Source organism: Octodon degus, unplaced genomic scaffold, assembly GCF_000260255.1.
Source record: "Octodon degus isolate 3935 unplaced genomic scaffold, OctDeg1.0 scaffold00013, whole genome shotgun sequence".
Taxonomy (NCBI): Eukaryota; Metazoa; Chordata; class Mammalia; order Rodentia; family Octodontidae; genus Octodon; species Octodon degus.
Window position 1 is genome coordinate 27057871 of NW_004524589.1, and position 19331 is coordinate 27077201.

General features: G+C 35.4%; 1 protein-coding gene across 1 annotated transcript in view; it reads left to right on the forward strand.

Annotated features, from left to right (window-relative positions):
- Positions 1 to 19331, forward strand: part of Dach1 (dachshund family transcription factor 1) — a 427351-nt gene that overhangs the window by 211502 nt on the left and 196518 nt on the right. Inside the window, 1 exon segment of the mRNA XM_004626295.3 lies at positions 18240 to 18401. Within this exon segment, the coding sequence (XP_004626352.2) occupies positions 18240 to 18401 (162 nt within the window).

Below are 19331 nucleotides of genomic sequence, written 5' to 3' on the forward strand. Positions count from 1 at the left end.
TCATCCTTTTTTCAGCCTCCCCAGTGATGGGATTACATGAGTGCACCACCATGCTGGTTCTCAGTGGCTGACTCAGCGCGCCCTAGGGCAAGACTGGCATGGCATGTGGTCCTGGGGATTGAATCCAGGTCCTTGTGCTTGCCAAGGAGGCTCTTTGGCTGCTGATCTATCTCCCCAGCCCAGCTTTATATTATGTATTTAGTACAGGGTCTACAGGGTCTCACTACACAGAATGGACTCGTAGTGCTCCTCCTGTTTTCAGCCTCCCAAGCACTGGGGTTACAGGGTGCACCACCATGCCCAGTCTCAATTGCTGTCTCAGCAAGCCCCATGGTCTGGGCCAGCATGGCACACTGGGGATCAAATTCCAGTCGCTGCACTCTGCCTAAGCAGATACTTCAGTTTGTTAAAAAAATCTTGGGATGTTACTCAGTACAAAGCTCTGAATTCAACATCAGTAGTGCAAGGAGAAAAAACAAAGATGGAAGAACATGAGACAAATAGCCAAATAATTCTACTGCTATATAAAAGCATTGGAGAATGTCATCAGGGATTTGAGCCATTCCACTGTCACCAGAAGTATTTAAATTGCTATGTGACACAGATGAACAGTGACCAAAGCAATTCCTCAGGGTCCACATTCCTTTGTCTTACATGTATTGATTGTCTAGTAATCAAAAGAAGGAGATTGTCTTATTACATATTCTGTAGATTTACTATTGTACTACTCATTCTGTAGATATCCCCAGCTAGAGGTGACAGAGGAAAATCAGAGTGGTTAAACGCTATTTCATGCTTTCTTCTTGGTAGCTTTAAATGTAAAAGTCAAGGTCATTACATGATTTTATGATACGTTTCTGTATAAGGATCATGACTTTCATTATGAGAAGTACAATAAAGCTTGAGAAAAACTGATATTATAGTCTTGTCTGAGAGCCTCTTGCTGTCTGCTGTATAGCAGGAGAAAGATGAAAATATTGGGAGATTTGACAACAAAATAACTGGGCTCCTTTTGAATGTTCATACATCTTCTAATAGTCATTGGCAAGCTTATAATATTCAATGGTAGATATTGTTAACAGCCAATCACCACGTATAATCCCTCCTTTCCAACAGAATCTCTTATTTTCCCCCATCTAAGAGTGTAGTTACATCTCCATGTTCTATGGCAGGTATGAGTCATAGTGGTTCTGTTCTTGCAGCTTTTAACTGGTGGAATGTGATCATAAAGTATTATTATGGCTAGAGAAATATGGCCAGGACAGTCTTTTGGACATCATCTGGGAAGTATTTCTTTGTGGGATGGTAAGAAATGGGATAAACAGGTTCCCATTTAAAAAATATGCCCCAACTGGGGTTTGATCCCTGGTGTGACCTGATGACCCTGCCCACAGGATACGCTGAGGAGACTGAGACTGTTTGTGGCAGTGTGTGCCTGTCCTCCCAGCACTTGGGAGGCTGAAAACAGGAGAATCACTCTGAGTCCAATCTGTGTAATGAGAGCCTGTTGACCCTGTACCGAATACATAAAAAAAATAATGCTTAAATGTCCAAATAACTGGAGCTAACTTGTTAATATAAGTGTATCTACTAACAGATAGCAGAAGGAAAATATAAAAAAGAATTTGATCATTGATATAGTTGCTCTACTTATTTAACTACATCAGTACTTTGGAGCCTCTATGTACAAAGTCTGCTATATTTTCATGATAAAACTATTTATTATTTGAGGAGTTTTATTACTTGCTCTCTACCCCATACCTAGCTTCACAGTCATGGTAAAATATGCCAAGACTTCACATTTCTGACATTGTTCTAACTGTTCACTTGTCACCCACGTATCATTTTTATTAACATGTCCATAAAGTGATTTGATAGTGTCAGATGACAGATACCAAACAAAAACTCATTTTCATTCATTAAATGCTACAAGCGTAGCGTCCAAACATACAATCATACCTCACTTATAGTCTCAGGAATGTGCAATTACATGCATACCTTTTTTCTTCGTTCTCCTAGTTTTTATTCAGCAGTTTCTACGAAGTGCTTAAATACTGGTGGACAGTAATGATATGCGCTTTGCTTTTTGAAACCCACTATACTACACAAGAAATTAAAGATTTTTATTGCAGTAATCTTAAGTATGATCTGTGTATTATTGCTACACATGAGGACCTATAAATCAATCCTTCCTCACCGAAATGTTCAAATGTCCTTGTTATTATTGCAAATTAAGGTATATTGAATAAATCAAATTAAGGACAAAGTTTATTTCACCAAGTGATATTTCAATTCCTTTTCAGATATTGTCTATGTGCTTTTGAACAATTTCAATTTTTCCACATAACTAAACTTTACAAAATATAAGAATCAACTTTCTCTGTAAAAATAACTAAAAATGATGTACCTATTGTTTATATTTCTACCTCTAATTGTAAATAGTTGGAGGAACGGCTTACCTCAGAAACTCCGAGCTGAGGTGACACATATGCGAGTGTTATTTCTAGCACATTACTGTTTTCTTAGTAACATTTTAGTGGCTGAAGAAAATGGTTTGATTTGATTGTCACTGCGTAGAAAAAGCTACTATGGAAGTTAAAATCTGTTTTTTGTTCTCTTAAGTAGAAAAGACATACAATATTCCAGTCTTAAATAATTTTTTGGTAAGACTTTCTCGCCCCAGTTCAGTGTCTGAGTTTGTTACTTGTTTCCAAACTTGAATTTCTTGAGTTTCTGAGACGCAGGCTTCTATTGGGTCACCGGGCTAGCGCACCCATGTGTAGATATTATTTCAATCAGAGAACTGTGCTCCGTTACACTAGGATTAATGTGAAGCTATGGGTAAAAAACCAACAAAAGCTCTTGGTGGTTGAAAGATTGTAAGTATTTTGCTGCATTACCACATTGCAGGCATGAGCACGTTCTTTCAGTATTTTAGAGTTTCACAATGATACAATTAATTAATTGTGTCTATCTAGCTAAAACACCAAACAGAGTTACCGCCTGCACTTTTACTGAATCCTTTGAATTCCCTTGATCTTTCTTTTTTCTTATCCTCCCTGTGTACTGTAGCACAACTTTCCCAAACCCATAAAACTTTGATTAATGGAACAAAGAATTAGACTTGAGATACCTGCTTTTGTTATTCTCCCATGCTTCTCTGACCCTCAGGTCACTTGCTAAATCTACCTCAGCCTATTTTTTTTCTCAACGGAATCATAAACAGAACAATAAAATTTTAAAGTATGACTACCTCTGCCATTACTAAATACTATTAAATATATATTTACCTACAAACACAGGGCTTCTTTTCTAGAAATTCATTGACATTTTGTCACTTATCTTTGCCTTTTCCTTTAGCATTCTAAATGGTAGAAAGTAAAGTTGTAACAGTACTATGGCTCCATGTTAACATGCTTCCTTAGTATATCCAGTGTCTTGGGTTCACCACCACAAAAGAAAAGAGAAAAAAGGATCAAAAGTATCACTTAGTCAATCACTGTTCAGACAGTGCCTTCCCCTCATGGCTTTGAATGAGCACTACATGAATTTGAATCTAAAACCTTCTTAATTGATGAAAGCTAATTGTTTCAGTTTGCTTCAGACTCTGATACCCAAGTTTAGCTGATTTTAGAAACCTTAAATATAGGTCCTTGGTGTTGTATGCATGGATTTTTTTTCATGCATAATTTGAGTCAGGTTGCCTTATTTCAGTCTCTCTCTCTCTCTCTCTCTCTCTCTCTCTCTCTCTCTCTCTCTCTCTCTCATTCAGAAGTTTCTGTGCTTCACTGGCAAATATAGCAAAGAGCTGTATTTGGGGAGTCTAAAGGTGATGCTACCTGGATCTCAGAACTCATCCTTCCAAAAGTGGAGCATGGATTTCTGATTAGGGACACTGGTCTTGCTCCCTGCTGGTGCTGCTGTCATCAGCAACTATCATGTTCAGATTCTTAGGTGGCCAGGGTGGCATCCTGGGGATAAGTACATGGCATGGAGATCCCATCCCAAATACTGTAGATAGGAAGGACCTGGGTGCGCTCTGAGTGTTAAGACTTAGTGTAGAATTTGGCAATGTGTCCTATTAGAAATGAACAGTGAATGCTCTTTTCTTTCCTGTTGGATTCTGTCTGAAGCAGGGTGCAAACCAGTGCTCTATCCTTTTCAAACAGCTATGGAGCACTGTGGGTGACATGAGGATCCACAGGGTGTGGATCAGGGCATTGTAAGTGGGGCTCTGGTTTCATCTCCAGTACAGGGCCAGCTGAACAAAGGGCTTCACTTTGGAAGCATTTATTCATCTTCTTCAGAAAGAAACACTGAATGAAAACTATATAGACCATGTTGGTGTTAAGAGTATCAATCAGAATGATATAATTGTTACTTTATATTTTTTAATTATCAATAAACAAAGTATTTTGCAATTAGTAGTTTTGGTTCTGATAATGAGAAAATATATGCACTAAAATGGATCAGTCCGCATCTTATTTACAGTGCATTTAGTCAATATTAAAAAGACAGCAGGGAGCGCAATGGTGAGATTATAAGGCAGTGCGTTTTGCTAAGCAGGAGACTACAATTTAAGGAGTTAGTTTTATGGGAAGAAAAATACCTTCTTCCTCCCTTTCGTAGTTTTACATTGCACTGGAGAAACTGTTCTCCAAGATTCTACACCCAAAGAATGCATTTTCTGTATTGTTCAAAGCTGACCTCTGCTTTAGGAAAAGTTTATCTGCACTTTTCATCTGTTTAGAAACATACATTTTTGGTTAAGAGATCGAAGACAATCTCTCTTTGTCTTTTTTTTTCCTGAGCTAAGGAGGTTGAGATAAAAAAGAATGACTGCTTTAAAAGTCACACATGGCTGTAATTTAAGATTTTTTCCCTCTCATTGTCCGTAACAGTTGAAAGAAACCTTCAATGAAAGTTTATTAACTAGGCCAATGCCTGAGGCAATAAAGGTTCATTTATTACCAGTTTCTTGGCTGTTTTTCTTCTTCTATTTTTCGGTTAAACTCATAGCGTAAGATAATACTTCACAAAATTAAACCTTTGACCTTCTGTAGAGTTAAGTCTCCTTTGATTAGATAAAGTAACAATTTATGGTCCAGCATGAGGTTGCACATGAAATGAATAATGCAGAGACTCCGTGTGGACTGAGAATCTATCGCTTTTGAAAAGATGAATGCTATTTAAAGGTGTGGGGGGGTCCGCTTCAGTGTGTCTTCTTTATTCAGTGTGCATTTCAGCGATATTTCACAAAGCTTACTTAAAAGATTGAAGCTACATTTAAATTTTCTAATTCTCAAAAGTTATATAGATATAGATATCTATATCTATATCTGTCTATATATATATAGTAAAAGTATTGCAAAAAGCTTTTGAAACTCTTGAGATTGTCACATGTGTGATTATGCTATGTGTGCCAGGCATTGTGAAGAGCTGAATTATAGAATTAAATAAATGTGTGAGAATATTGGTCATTGATTTTACAAATGCATTTATAAGTGAGAGGATAATTAGAATATCATCTTTGTCATAGCATCATGTGCCACTCCTACGATGACTTAAATTAAAACAAATCAAAGAACACAAAAAGCAACAGTAAAAACAATAAGCTGATTCTTAATTGTTAAACCAATCCAAAAGAGTTCACTTTTTGGATATCTTGATGTAGCAAACTTCATGGATAACATTAATGTTTTAAAGTTTGTTTTGCACAAGTCACATCATAAATGTGAAATATTGTAACTGTCCAAAGAATGATTAGACATGAAATTTCCAGATATTTTAATTTTTTTCTATTTGTTAAAATTTTTTGAAAAGTTGAGCAAAATTTCACATTGATCAATTAGAACACTTTCTTGGAGTTGCCTATTTATTGTAGAAGAGATACAAGTGCTTGCAGATGCAGAAGTGATGTTTACTTCGTCTCCAGCTTGGTGAGTGACAGAGATGTACATAGAGCAAGTCCGTGTTTCTTACGAAGCTGTTGTGATTAGCTGGTTGTTTAAATCACTAATTGATATGCAGAAGCTGAATTCTTGAGAGAAGTGTTTTAGTTTTAGTTTGGTTCTTTTTCAATTAGCTTAAATTATTTAAGGTGAATAAATCTACTGCAGTGATTTAGTTTCTTTTAATAGAAGCTCCTGATATAACACAAATTAGGTCAACTGAAGCCTTTACATCAGAATAACCACAGACATTCTTCTTCAAATGAGGGGCTATCAGCGAGGCTGTGGATTTGCCATGACTTACTGTAGTTTGGAAACAAAGCAAAAGTTCATATCAAAAAACACAGAAGTGTCTCTTTTCTTGTCATGTTATGAATTTAGCATTTCTTTCTTTGGAATGCTTTCTGAAGCAAAAAAGTGACTAATACGATACCAACCACTGCTAATTCTTCCCTGACACCCACTTACACTGTCCTACATGAACTGAGTTAAATATATTAATAAGACGTTATCAGATAAATGCTTTAAAACTTGAACAACATTTATTCTTGAAAAATAAGGTATATGTTCACCTCATAATCTAAGTGATTCGCCTAATCATCTTCAGTGAGTTAAGTAATTTGACTATGATTAGTAAAATGGGCCAAGCCATGGAGTTCATTTACGTTCCACCCTCTAGGAGGTGACAGGACCCTGCGTCTATGAACCGCAGTCCATTTTTCTTTCTTTTCCCCAGCATGTGGTGATAGCTATATTCCTAAATTAACCAGGATTGTTCTTTTTCATGTTCCAACCTTAGAACTTTAACCAAAAAACTATTTTTCTGAAAACTAAATCCACTCATATTTTTCTTATAACCAAATGGAGGAATGCCCACCTCATAGTCTGATTGTGTTGATTAGCTGATATTTACAAACTTGCGAATACCTTATGAGAAAGGTGTAAGGACTGTTCCACAAACACTGACTTCCTTGCCTTATTGCTAGTCAGTGGATTCAGTGTATGTATAGACCTTTCTCACCTTCCCCCAACCTATGCCTCTATTTGGAACACACACACACACACACACACACACACACACACACACACCACTATGAATACATTCTTTTTGTGAGTCTTTTCCTTGAAAAAGTTTACATTACTACTTAGAAAACTTTTCGGGCCACAAGCAGCAGTACTATGCCATTGAATAATTTTCCCTAAAAGAAGCTTAAATGTAAAAGCAGTCACCTTTGTTTCATTTTTTCATTTCTCTATTCTCTATCTTTCCTTCTACTCCCCTTCTTTTCTTCCTCTTTTTTCTCTTCTTTTTACTTCTTTTTCATTCATTCTTTCATCTTCCATTCTCTTCTCCCAAATAATTGTATACTACTTGCTTTCAAGAAAGAAAACCCAAAACAAAATAATAATGAAAGACTCATTGATATATCAAGGAATTTAGCAGAGTATTTAAATGATATTGAGAAAAATAGAATATTTAGAGAGATTGTTTTTTAAACTAATATGGCAGGGAATTTCTCCTCTTGTAGGAAATTAAACTTACAGCACTGTATCCTTTTTCACTTATATTGTTTGAACTGTCACCAACATATTTACATGAAGCCCCTTTTGAAACACACTGTTAGTCACTCTCATACTAGTGAAAACCACCTGCCAGGGCCACTCCATTGAGTAATTTGATTTGGGGGTAGTACAAATAGTATGAGGTACTTGGCTCTAGACAAAAGGGGATCATATAAGTGTTACTTTTTTATGTATCTGGTACAGGTTCTCACTATGCAGCTTGGACTCATAGTGATCCTCCTGTTTTCAGCCTCCCCAGTGCTGGGATTACAGGTGCACACCACCATGCCCAGACTCGGTTGCTGGCTCAGCATGCATGCAGGTGGGGCTGGCACAGTACGTGGTACAAGGGATTGAGCCCTGGTCCCTGCGCTTGCCTAAGCAGGAGCTTAGTCCACTGAGCTATCTCACCATAAAGTATGTGTCTTTTATTCTGCCTTTAATATTATATTAGAAAGAGAAGAAAAAAAACATGTTACGTGTGTCAACCAATTCCCAATGATCCTATTACGGGTCCACTATGCACTACCAAAAAAGATGAACATTGCTAAACTGTGTAGTAGCACAGACTATAAGTTTAATGTATGGAAATTAATGGCATATATATATATATATATATATATATATATAATTTGTAACGCTCAATCACAGATGAACATCTATATTTATTTCTAAGTGACATTTCTGGCTTGTATTTGTGACATCATCTGAGGATGTGTAACCTTGCCTTGTTATGTAATTCATAAATGATTAGAGCAAAAGTAACTCATTTTTTTCAAAAACAACATAGCTTAAGGTATTCTTTTCTTTTCTTTTTACATTTGATAGTTGATGTGATCAAATACTGCACTTGGAGTTAGAGAAATTATTGTTTCTCTGTCACTACTGAATGGTGGGACTTTATAAAAGTGATCACCTCACTGCCCATAAGTTTCATCAGCAGCAAAATAAAAGAATCACATTGGTTAAGAATCTTTCTATTTCCCACATCTTAAAAATTTAGATCCCAAACAGTAGCTTAACGATGTTTGTCTTTTTTGTTTGTGCATAGTGGATGTGTAATAGAGGTCATGGGAATTGGTCCACACACGCAAAACGTTTTTTTCCCCCTTAATTTTCCTTTTGGTATAATATTAAAGGTAGAATAAAAGATATGTACTTAGGACCTTGTTTTAATTTTAATTTCGATAAATTATCTGGCATTTTATTTAAAACTAAATTATAGTAATTTTAATTTTTCCACTTTTTTTTTTGCAACTCCTTTCAATGATTCCATGATCAGAAGGGGAGATTCATAGAACTTCGGTGGTGCTCAGTGACTTACACATATCCAGGAATTATCACCTCGGGGTTTTCTCTCTTCAATTTCACTGTGGCTGCAACTGTTTCACTCAAGGAAACTGAGATCTTAAGCCATTTGGTAAAAGAATGCTAAATCTGATCTCTATTTTATTCATCAGTCATTATTAGTATTATAATAATAACAGACTTCTTATTGTTTGTTTTTCCTGATTAGTAGTGTTTTGGATTGTAGCTGTTGTTAATCCAAACGGTTCTAAAATCTAATTAATCAATTAAGAAACTGAATACTGGCATAGGGAGAGTTTCCATTAGACACCTCAAGGATCAACTTCCTTTTTCTCTGCAGAATACAAATGTGTTACAAAGGGCAAGAAAAGTCAGTCTCATGGACATGAAGAGATGAGTTCACACTGAAAATCTTCAGCATAACCAGCGTTACTATGAAGTTGCTTATTCTACTTGCATATCAGTTGTTTCTGAATCATTCAAGAGTCTGATGGACATGGTTCCCTCGCAATTTCAATTTTTTTTGAAAAGTTTTGAAAAATAGTAACACTGGAAATTAATGTCAATTTTTGGACAACTGGTATTTAAATAAGGATAGAAAGACAATGGGGAGGGGGAGCATACTGGTGTTTTCAAATTGCTAGAGTGAGCCAAGAGTTCTAAGACTTGGAGTGATTTCAATTGAGCTGTAATTCAAACTCATACGGAGCTTACAATGCACCTTCAACATAGTTTTACAAAGAGTGTATAGGAACTGTCAGGAGCAGAAAGATTACTTCACAGTAATGACTGTTGAATTGAACGATGCTTTTTGATGTTTTACTTTTTGAATTAAATTGTTAGACAAGATTAATTGCACACAGTGAGAGTTTTAAATGAATGACTATGTAAAGCATTAAGTTTCTCTGTATGCCACTTGGGAGAAAATAGCTGAAAGGTTTAAATGAATAAATGTATTTAATGCACAAAATGCCTGGGCTAATTTTAAAATTCCTTTACCAACATTCTCATTGAAAACGGAAACCCACTTTATTCATCTGTCTTGGTTATATTGCTCTGGTGGAAGTAATTTAATATTCCTGTTTTCCAGTAATCTTCTAGTTCAACAGAAGTAAACAATAGGTTTCATAAATTAAAAATACACTCTTCTGAACACGCTTATAAGATTAAAAAAACAAGGCTGTAAACATTTATGACTGAAACAAACTAGATTGTTCAAATACTGCCATGATGTATCATGTATATCAATATGGCACTGATATCAGTTAGAATGCAAACAAGGTTTTAAATGATGTGCCCCTTCATTTCAGCTGGAGAATCCGCTTCACACCATCTGCCTATCAGATGGTTAGGAACCAGGACTGCGTATTAATGCCACATGTTCGATTTTCCTGCTTCTTGTAATGGTTAGATTCATATTGCTAATAGCCGTGCATGAGCACTGTCGATGAAATTTCTGTGACGGTGGAGTGATGAGATATTTATAAGCCGCCTGTCTCCCTGAATAATCAGTAGGAAGAATGCCAGACATAAACAACTTATCAATTACAGAATATTAATAACAATAACAGCCATAATCTACTGCATGTTTCAACTTTCTTCTACATTGCAATAAAGCAGCATAGACTTCTAAAGAATCTGTAATACGGGTTTTGAACACTTATATCGCAAGGATGTTCCCCATTTTATTCAACCATTAGGATTTGGGAAATGCATTTTATATGGAATGCACTGTAAAAGGAGACAACATATCAAACATTTGGAAGTCATCTTGATGTCTTTGAAACCAAAGATCAAAGATTGGACCTTTCAAGTTAATGAGCAAACAAACAGATCAGAGAAAGAATTTGACAGCAATATGTCTCTTTTATTGATATTTATAATCTATAGTTGTAATTTTCTATTTATAACCAAGAGCACTGGCTTATTTGAAATAAATAGAATGAGGGTACTTTTCCTTTTTAAAAACAGTGATCAAGATCACTTAATGGCATTTGAAGAACCAAAGGCTATTTTAACAAAAGTTGAAAGTACAAGAAATGTGGTCTTCTCAAAGTAAAGTAATCCCCTTAAATAGTAACACTGTCTACCTAGCTTCTAAAAGATAAATCTATGGATTGGTTTCAGGACTTTGAGTTTGAAATAGCAAAGGCTTTATGTCAATAAAGCACATAATGGAGATTTAGTGATTTTTTGACAAATTTATTCATTGTAGACAGGTAAATCAAATGATGTACGGGAAAGCTAGTGTTTAATCATCCATTTGTTAAATGGTTAAATTCTTATTCTGTGCATTAAGTAACTTTTGTTGTATTTGCATTTTTGTTAGTAACAGAATAAGGTAAAACTACCCATAAAGATATGATGAACCCTGTGACTTACTTTATGACACTCTCATAGGTGGAAAGCTTAGAAAGTTTTCAGGCAGTTGCATATATTATTTTACCTTAATTCTTCACAAATAAGCTATGAGGTCCAGTTGCTATCCTTACATTTAGAGATGTGAGTTTTGAAGCCTGAATTTCTTTTCCTCTACACCTTGCCAGATAAATCAGGTACATGTTGTCCATAGTGCATGTGGTTGTTTGGAGTACTTTTGTCAACTTCTGTTACACTTCTTATAAACCATGAGTTTCAATGACTAGTACCTTGGATATTGGTTACTAATTCAAAAGGAATTTTAGAAGACTTTAATAAAACATCAAAAAGTGAAATAAGGCCAGGGAGATGCTCAGTAGATTAAGTGCTTCCCTGGCAAGCACAAGGGCCTGAGTTCAATCCTTGTTTCAAAAAAAAAAAAAAAAAAAAAAAAAAAAAAGAAGAAGAAGAAACATCATTAGGCAGGTGAAAAATTTTAACAACAGCCTGCTTCAAAAATGATATACAGTTAGATCTGAAGAAGCAAAGCTCAATACAGCCTGCATTGATATTTCCATTAATTAATATGATAACATGACAAACTGTGTTCCTAAATTCTTGGTGAAAATTCATTACTTCTCTTAAATTGCAAATGATAAAGTTTGTGGTGATTGGCTAAGAAGGAAAAAGAAACCTAGTTAGTTTTTCATTATATAAGTAATGTAGATGTTATCTGACACTTGAAGCCTGCTCCTTCGCCTAAAGAACAGTTAAGGGGGCTGTAATAGATTATCCTTAGTCTGAAGAAAGACATTGTTGAAACAAAAATATTTGTAAATTTTCTTTTTATCGGGGAAAACTAATTTTAATGTACTTTAAATTTTCCTATCGCTGATGATAAATTAAATTTAGAACTTTTTAAAGTAACATGACAATATGCTACCTGTGGCATAGTTTATGACGAGTCTTTTATGTGCATGAAATACTGTAAGTCTTGGGTAGGGCATGAATAGGCTTAATGAAATAAAATAGATAAATTAATAATTCCTTAGATTGATAAAACATTTATTTATCCATCTGTTCATCACAGTTACCGTCTGCCTATGCGCCCTTTGATTATTTTCATGATTTTGATGCAAACATTTTGGCTCATCAGCTGGTCCCTTATTATTTGATGATAACTTGAATCAAATTCTATATTATTTTCAAACAGACAACTGTTAAACATTTTAACCTATGCAATCATTTATTTTACTCTTATTTTTTGATATTCCATTAAAGTCTTCTAAAGTTTATAAGCTTCCTGTTAATTCTTAAGCATATTCATGTTTGAAAACTACTGTAAGGATCTGCTTAGGGGCCAGCTAGATAGCTCAGTGAACTAAAGCACCTGCTTAGGCCGAGTGCAGCGACCCCAGTATGGTCCCCAGTGTGCCATGATGGCCCTACCCCGGGGCAGGCTGAAAGGGAGATTGAGATTGGGCTTGGTGGTACACACTTGTAATCCCAGTGCTTGGGAGGCTGAAAATAGGAGAATCACTACAAGTCTGATCTATGCAGTGAGACCCTGCAGATCCTGTAACAAATACATTAAGGAAAAAAAAAAAAGATCTCCTTGCCTACAAGCTTTTCTTATAAGGAAAGACCATACAACAGAAATTTTAATGTTTTCTACAAAATCTTTCTTTTTTTCTTTCTTTTTTTCTTTCTTTCTTTCTTTCTTTCTTTCTTTCTTTCTTTCTTCTTTCTTTTTTCTTTCCCTCCCCCTCTCAAGTTCCTTCCTTTTCCCCCTCTACCTTCTTTTCTTCTTTCTTTTCTTTTTCTATTATTTAATTTTATTTCCTTCAACAAAAGAAGTTTTGTAAAACCAAAAGAAAGAAAGAAAGAAAGAAAGAAAGAAAGAAAATGAAGAAAAGAAAAAACAAAACAAAATAAAAAACCTATACTTTGAGAAACATTGATTTGCTTAATTTTGAGGGTAAAATGGGCTGTGTTAATTAGGCAGAGTTAAAAGCAATGGTAAATTCCAATATAAGAATTTGAAGGTTGAATTAATAAGCAAAGAATAGCACAAATTCTCAAAAAGTCTGAGGTTTTACCTTAAAAAAAGAAAATAATAAAAATTAGTAGTGCAATCATCTTAGCTGTCTTGTATATATACATACATTATGGTTTTCCTTTTTCTCTTTCTCTCATCCAAATTATTTATCCCTTTTGCTCAGTTTGTTTCCTTTTTACTATACCTATTGTATTTTTCAGATTTTATATACTCTTTCAGTTTTTTATAGTAGGGAGACAATACGATGTTTACAAATGTGGGTCTGATTTATTTCATTTATGAATATAACCTCTAGTTGCATCCATTTACCTATAAAAACATCAACTTTATCTTTCTTTATAGCTGAGTAACACTCCATTGTATAAAAATATCACATCTTTAATTTGACCAATTTTACATGCTTATATTTGGAAATCTGAGCAACTACATTGAAGACAACAATATGCAGCATAAGAACCTATCAACTTGTTTTTTTTTAATTGTGTATCATTTTAATGTCTTACCTATTATTTTTCTGTTCTATTTAAAATAAATTTTAAAAAACTCAAAAAAGTCTGAGGCAAGGGGAAAATATGATATGTAAAGACAGGGTGCTAATAAAATTAAAAGAGCAAAGCAATTGTTAGAGATCTCCAGTGTGCACCCCACTGAGCAACTTTAAATTGCATAGAAAATGTTGCTGTACTTTGAAATTTTTAATGTAGTATGGACCAAGGAGTTAGGCTATTTTATCACATTTTTTCTCATGTGTTTTTAAGACAATTTCATTGGTCACTATATATGCAGTACAACTTTAAGCAGAGTATATAGACAGATTATAAAGCAAGCTTTTAGTGTAGACAGGAAGTTGGAGGAGATTTTGTACCAGTCCATAATGAACTGTAGTAACTGCATAGGGAATGGATCCTCTCTAGACCTAGGGCACACCTGCCAATGAAACACATTTTATGTTGAATTGATGACAGGGAGGACCAACTCTTAGTTCATTCACATTTATGTAACATAAAAACAGTGGGTAATATTACTTTTACTGACATAATCAAATTAACAACCATATTTCTCCTGAAGATTTCCAAGGAGTCTAGTTTAAAAAGTGTTGTTTTTTTTTTTGTTTGTTTGTTTGTTTTTTCTGGAGAGATAGCTCAGTGGCATAAGTGTCTGCCTGGGAAGTACAGAAGTACAGGGTCCTGAGTTCAGTCTCTGGTACTGGAAAAAAAAAATGTTTAATTCAGCGACAATTTGTGTCAGGCACTGTGAATTTTTGGGATGCATGTATCAGAAAAAAAAAATCTCTAATCTCTTTTATTACTGTTATATAGAAAAGTCAGCCAGATCCTACCTTCTTAGATCCACATCCAATTTTCCTAAAAAGATAAGCAGAAGAGATGACCAGTGGAACTGTAAAATTAAACAAAAGTGTTGCAGATTCAGAGGTCCCCACTCTGGCCTACAGAGTCAGACTCTGGGAGGGCCGCACTCAGCTCCTTGCTTGATTTAAAGGCCATTCAGATGCACAGCTAGGGAGGACCAACTCTTATTTGCCATGGAAGAGAACAAGAGTTGGTGGGTCATGCACTGAACTCAAGGGGTGGTTTACTCGAAAGTCAGACATGGTTCTTGAAAACAGTAGACCATGGCACAGCTCTTAAAAGACTGATCACCATTTCTGCTTTACACAATGAGGAATCAGGGATCTGAGCTTGCTTCTCTTAGAGCATTTCCATGAGAAAGGCTTAAGCAGCCCTGGGACAGGGGACTTCAGAGCTGCTTCAGGAAGTAGAAAGAGCAGAGGCAAGGACTGACTAGAAAGAATGAAAAGGAAGTGCAAGAAAACCTGTGTATCTGGGGCATAGAGGGCAGGCAAGAGATTCTTCTCAGACAGTCGAGGAAGTGGGTACTAAGAGTCCTGACTTCCATGTGAATCACTGAGCTTAACCCTCAGAGCAGGAATTGAATGTCGTAGGCAGGTCAGAATTTTCAGAAGGCCACATTAGAATGTGTGTATGATAAGAGCTTGGAAGTGAGGAAAGTGGAAGTTGTTGAAGAGCTTATTGCCAGATGCAGGAGGAAAGGAAGGAAGTTGGCATGGCAGAAGTCAGTGAAAATGGAAACTGGCTGAATATGCAAGATATTGAAGAATTGAAATTTAAAAACCTACCAAATATCTAGGGAATTAGTGAAACTAAAACCAGCAACTATTGCTTATGTCAAAATTTTCTTCCTGTGCTTGAAAAAAATGGAACTAAAAATGGATAGCCAAAAGCACTGTAGTTATGCTATGTGCTATACTATGATATACAATGTAGATATGCTTCATGCATATAATGGCATATTATTTCCAACTACATTAGAAATGTGAATTTGGTAAATGCCACCAAACAGACAACTGCAGGAGTGCTGTAAGTTAGAACAACTATTAAATAATAAAGTTACAAAACATAGATTTAAGACTAAGGTTAAGATCCAGTAGAAAAGAATGAAGACGAAATATAGGAAGTAAGGCCATGTTGTTATGTTGAGCTGTGGGGGACTCAGGTCAATAATTTCTGACATTGCCAGTTAAACAGAAGACCCAATGCTATTATGGGCTGCTGGACTCCTTTGGAATGTTTTGCTGAGTTTACACACCTATAATATTCAATAACGGAACTTAGAAAAAATGGGGTATACTAATGAATGTCCATTTTGTATCTGTATTCAAAGTGGTTAGGATAGATATATAGTTGCATTCTCTTAATGAATAGAATGATTTGTTCTAATGGTGTTTGTAAATAGGATCTCAAGTCTGCATCTTGCACAGCAATTAACCACTAAGAAGAATATATGCAATATATTATTTGTTGAATCTGTACTTCCAATTTGATTTGACACTGTCTCATTGCTATCTGTTTATCAATAAAATTTTGAAAAAAAAAAAAGACTAAGGTTAAGGTAGTCATCCAATGAGGGATATAGTTATTGTAGTTCAGGTAGCTGTTACCAACCTACAGACATCCTGCAGAATTCCTAAATAGGATTTGATTTTGCTTACCTAATAACAAGAATGTATGGCATGTGTTGCTTTTTCTAAACATGATTTACAATTTTTTATATAGTTTATCTCACTTTATCCTTACATTTTTCTTTTGGTATTAAACAATTTGTAATTATAGGACAGCTTCTTACATTGTCAAAAGTTTCATGAATACTTACATTGCATATCAATTAATTTGATTTTATCCACATGATAATGTTAATAATATAGTAAGCTGTAGATTTATTTATGTTTTTGGAACACAAGGAGAGAGAAAGATTTACCTGCATCATAAATCAAAAACAAGGCCTGAGAAGTGTTACAAACTGCAGAGGGGTCAACATCAGGCAGCCAAGGGAAGGGATAAATGAGATGTCCACATTGGTGACATGGCAGAACCAAAGAAAAGATACTTTCTGGGAAACACACAGAGAATTTTAAGAGAACAGGAAGGAAAATGTTCTGAAACATCTTTGAAGGAAATGAGTAATTGGGGAAAAATTCAGTCATAGGAAGATGAGAGAATCAGCTCAAGTAGAGACTTAAAAGGTAGTGAATGTTCAAACCAAACCCACACAGATTCTTTGAATTTAGATCAGTGCCTTTTAAGGAGTGGCTATCCGTTTTTCATGTAAAGGTCCAATCTGTAGGTCTTGTTGAGTTGGGGTGAAAGTGGTCAGGGCCTCTTTGTGCAGATTTGAAGAGAAGGTGAAATCTTTTCCTATTCTCTGAAGACGTAGCAGAGATTTCCACTGAGAAAGCCTTCTGCATAATTCCTTAGGCTGCAGTGTTTCACCATAGTAACTAGAGGTATGATTAGTGGGGAGGAAAAGGAAAGAGGGACAGTCTCTAATCCACCTACTGGCAATAAATTGCTCAGATAAATTCACAAGGATCTGGAGCACTACAGTCAGAAATACTAAATTCGTTGTAGCAAAAGGAATCTGCATGGAGAGTAAGAGCAGGATATGCGCCCCTTCACAAACTTGGCAGCCTAGAATTCTAACATTTCATTCCTATAGCCCAGTGTCTGTTGTTTTGTGGATGAGGAAATTCAGGATGAAGTGAACTGACTTGATAAAAGTTAAAACATTTAACAAAGACAAAAATCACTTTACTGCTCAAAACACTTGCTGGTTCTATGAACGTTTGAAGAAAGACTAGAGTGACCAATAGCATTGGGTTACTAAGGTGATTAATCTGTTTTCATAATGTACATCAGTACTTAAATTTCATAAGCAGAAGCAAACTATTTGCTGTTATCATATTTGCGTTTCCTAAATACAGAGCATACTAAGAGGTACAACAACACCTAGTCCCTGCCTCTGAGAAGCTCACCATCTAGTGAGGAGAGCAGATGCACCAATAGACATCTACAGTGCTAGAACAAAATACGAAGGGGGTCCAGAAGGAGAGAAGTGGGCAGCTTCGGGGGAAGAAGGTTAGACACTTAAGCTTGAGTGGGATATTCCTGGATTTTAAGAAGTCAGTTAAGTAGGCCATAGAGCAAGATCATCCTAGACAAAAGCAATGGAATGTAGGAAAGCAGAGGCCTGAAGAGGCAGGTTATTTATGTGAAAGCTTGGCATGCTTGACATAGCTCCTGAGTGGCACAAAACAGGAGGAAGCTGTGGCTGATGAGGTCGGCTCTTGTGGATTAAGCAGCAGTTCAGATTTTCTCCTCCTTTGACCAAGAATGGCTCATTCAGGCTGGTTTCTTTGAGAGATAACTCTGGTTGCATTTCCTCCACTATAATTCTATGTATGAATTATATTTGCGCTGATACTTAATTTGGGAGCTTAAATGCCCTCTTCCCTTTTTATCAATGTGAAATAACATCGGTCAGTTGGCAGTGAAGGTACTATCAAAGTGTTGTATAAAGAACGGTAATCTAATATATGCTGGAAATGAGTAACAAAAAGTACATGGATGATTACAAGAAAAATCTGAAATTGAATTACCTCATTTTTAACTTATTCTTTTAAGGTCTTACAGCAGCCGCTGCAGCAGCCGCTGCCGCTACCAATGCAGCTATCGCTGAAGCAATGAAGGTGAAAAAAATCAAATTAGAAGCTATGAGTAACTATCATGCCAGTAATAACCAACATGGAGCTGATTCTGAAAATGGGGACATGAATTCAAGTGTTGGTAAGTTTTATATTCGCTGAAATTAATTGTGATCCCTTTGCTGTGGAACTTCTTTTCCAGACCTGAACTCTAGTTAAAGTTAGTGGTAGGACAAGGGCATTGAGTCTTGTGAAGATAACCACCCTAAATACATGTGCTCTACTTACATGGCTAGAATATTATTTTTTATAGCCCAACTAGGTAAGTATTCCATCAGCCTATTATATAATACAGATACATTTTAATAATCAGAATTCTAAACTATTGACTGTAGATAAAACAACAGAAAAATACATACAAATAAAATCTAATGATTTATTTTGTATTCTTTTAATACATGTGTTATGAAGTATGAAATTTACCACTATTAACAGAAAAACACATAGAACATTCCCCTCTGTGGAGGATGTATCCCAAGACCACAGGGGATGTTAGAAAACATGAATGGCTATAACTCCAGATATATTATGTTAAATATATATGCATATGGTAAGGTTTACATTGTAAATTAGTAGTAGGAAAAAATTGGGCCGGGGAGATGGCTCAGTGGAATATGCGCTTCCCTGGCAAGTGCAAGGGCCTGAGTTCAATCCCCGGTTCCGCAAAAAAAAAAAAAAAAAAAAAAAAAAAAGAAAGGAAAAAATTAGCAATTACTTAAGTTAGGACAATGGAAACAATATACTATAATAAGTTGTTTATAACATGGATTGCTTATTTCAAGAGTTTGTTATCTAACATTTTCAAAGCATACTTTTGATGACTCAAATGATTTAAAATGAAACCGTAAGAGTGGACTAAAACACATCTTTTTCATGTACTACCACAAACAAAGAAGCAACTTTTTTCCTATATACAACCATTACTATAGTCTCTGTGATTAAAAATACAACTTCAATTTCTTTTAATATTTATTTACTGTTATGTAGACAAGAAAAGATGAAAAATTAACTC